A 2,576-nucleotide genomic window follows, 5' to 3' on the forward strand; every position below is an offset into this window, starting at 1 on the left:
TCAGGGCCAGGGCGGGCGCGGGGTTGGTGAGGCAGTAGAGCAGGCCCGCGACCCAGAAGGCCGGGATGTTCTCGAGGTCGTTGAGGTGCGCCCTGATGGGACGGATAAAAAAGGGGGGTGTTTAACAAACGACTGTCCACGTGTTCTTAACCCTGGATTTGCTTATTGGTGATGTCGCAATCACAATACTTGCAGGCGGATTGCAGAGCTAGTATTTATTGGCTACCGATAAGTAGCTATTTTAAGGGAGTTTGCAGGTCATGACGTGCATGACTGCCCCCCCCCTCCTCCCTTCCGCCCCAAGGCGCGTGCGTGAGTCAAACTCCAAACGCGATTGTGACTCGATAAATAAAATAAGTTTATGACAGCTGCGTCACACACAAAAGTGTGTGTCTGACATCGGCCGAGGATTTGTGATGGCTCGAGAGCAGACAATAATATTCCCCTTGCCGTTTTTGTTAAGAAGAGGCCATTATTTCAATGATATCATTTCGCAATGCGTTTTAGACGTACCGGCGTGGTCGCTCGACGTCCGGGTCACCACCGACAGGTAGAACCTTGCTATTCTTGTCCAAGCGGTCTTCTGGGTTCAAGAAAACCTTTAAACAACAAGAAGAAAAAGCAACAAGTTAGATAATAAGTAAAGCGGGGAGGAGCGAGGTGGTGGCCTGATCAGGCCACTCGGTGTACACAGCACTGTACTAACAGTACAGTCGTCGTGGCGTTCACGCAGTGGACCCTGCCCCCGCGCCCAGATCTGGCTGTCACGAGGCCGGATGAGTCCTCCAGTAGGACTCTACCGAATACCACTACGTACGGACGTCATGCACGCAGCTTTGAACAAGACTGCTGATTCAGCAGATATAGGTATATAAAGAAATAAAAACATGTTGTAAGATAAGTAAAAGCGGGGTGGAACGAGGCGGTGGCCTGACCGCTGACATAAGCAGATTCAAATGGCGTCTCGGCAAATCATTGGCCCGACACGTCACCTGATATATCTGCGTGGACACTGCCCCCAAATTCCTCGTCAGATCTGGCCGCGTGCACGCGCAGTCGGATAAGGTTTGGGCGTCCGGTGGGCGCTAATTCGCGGCCGTCGCACTAGTCGTCACGAGTCAGATCCGGCCGCTTGTGGTGGTGCCTGTAAGTGCCGAGTCATCCTCGTCGCGGTGCTGTAGCCGGCCGGCCGGGCAGCCCATGGCACATGCGCGCCGGCGCGCTGCCTATCCCGCGCGCTCCAGGCGGGCGCCCCCAGGCCCGTATACGTAAGTGGAAGAGAGTAAGTGAGGGACGACGCGAACCCTTCCTCTGACTGTCCACTTACGCCCGCCTCTTCCTCGCTCGTAAGTAAGAGGGCCGACGGTCGTTTGCCGACGGTAAACAGAACTCGTACGACCTGCGCGCCGACGACTACTGTAGACGAGCACTACTAGGACTGCCAGGACTGCTGCCAGGGCCGCCACTGGCGTGTCTGGTTATTACCTTTTTGGAGAAACGCTGGCGAACCACGAGCAGCGTGGTGGCCAGGAGCTTGAGCACGAGCACGCCGCTGTAGAACACGTAGGCGGCGAACACGGGGTTTGCCGTGGACCAGGCGTGCTGCAGCGCGGAGCCGGCGGGCGACATGGTGTGTGTGCGTGCGCGTGGAGGAAGACGGACGAAAGCAACGCCGGCGCTCTGTGGGGCGGACTGACTGACGGCTCACGGCTCACGGTGTAGTAAAGTCGCCTCTTCTATCGTCGCCAATCTCCGTGCGCCCCACCACCTCGCCGCCCAGCCGGCCGGCCGGCGGCGTCGCAGCCGCGCCATGCTTCCGATCTTGGACGCGGTTCCCATCATTGCTTTATTGTCATGTTTGTTTACCCTTTTGCAGACAAAACGCTCACATTCTGGCGGGCCGTATCGGAGATCGGAACCGGAAGACGAATTATCCGGGGAGCTCTCCGATCAACATCCAGTTGCTCCACTGCTGTGCGAATGCGAATGCAGTTAGTCAAAAACCGAGTGGGCCGCTTACGGACGCCCTCGGTGACTGGGCTCTTCCTCAAACACACTAACTAAAGTGGTAAAATAGGCACATTCTTGTGTGATGAAAATCTGAAATTGTGATTCCCATGACTTGCACATGAGGTAAGCGCGTCTTTTGGGGCACGGGTGTGACATGTACTAAGCAAGTGAGGCATCAAACCAGGTTTTTGTACATATATTTTTATAAAACACCATAACTAAGCCAACATTCGACAGCCGGAGACACACAACTTTTTTCACATATTTCTCGTGTAGTAGGCAACACACTTTTTTACACACGCATTCTTACTCACAACATTCGCATTCATACAGGTAAAAAATAATGAAGAGAGGAAAAATATACTGAAATTGTTAATAACTTAGGCGAAGTGCATGACGGTAGTGACGGCCATGTAGATTGTGATGCCGTAGCCCACCGCCCAGGCGATGGCTCTGGAGGGCTGGGGCAGGGGCACCACGGCGTACACGATGGTGTGCATGATCCTGGCGCCAGTGTAGGCGCGGAACAGGTTCAGGGCCAGGGCGGGCGCGGGGTTGGTGAGGCA

At 55.0% G+C, this 2,576-nt stretch overlaps 2 protein-coding genes across 3 annotated transcripts in view; both read right to left on the reverse strand.

The window, feature by feature from the left end:
* Nucleotides 1-3: 3 nt before the first annotated feature.
* LOC113209697 (microsomal glutathione S-transferase 1-like) lies at nt 4-1,720 on the reverse strand (the record flags this gene model as incomplete). The annotated part of the gene is made up of 3 exons (XM_026427357.2): nt 1,486-1,720; nt 514-599; nt 4-92 (listed from the first exon to the last, which is right to left on the reverse strand). Coding segments are annotated over exons 1-3 (319 nt in total), but the record flags the coding sequence as incomplete, so codon positions are not given.
* Nucleotides 1,721-2,190: 470 nt separating this feature from the next.
* The window catches only part of LOC113209699 (microsomal glutathione S-transferase 1-like), a 2,585-nt gene continuing 2,199 nt past the window's right edge, over nt 2,191-2,576 (reverse strand). For both annotated transcript variants that reach the window (XM_052276713.1, XM_052276712.1), the window contains exon 4: nt 2,191-2,573. In XM_052276713.1, the coding sequence (XP_052132673.1) occupies nt 2,391-2,573 (183 nt within the window). In that variant the 3' untranslated portion in view covers nt 2,191-2,390. The remainder of the gene's footprint in view (nt 2,574-2,576) is intronic.

The sequence above is a fragment of the Frankliniella occidentalis genome, unplaced genomic scaffold (genome assembly GCF_000697945.3).
Source record: "Frankliniella occidentalis isolate FOCC.00 unplaced genomic scaffold, Focc_3.1 Scaffold4061, whole genome shotgun sequence".
Classification (NCBI taxonomy): Eukaryota; Metazoa; Arthropoda; class Insecta; order Thysanoptera; family Thripidae; genus Frankliniella; species Frankliniella occidentalis.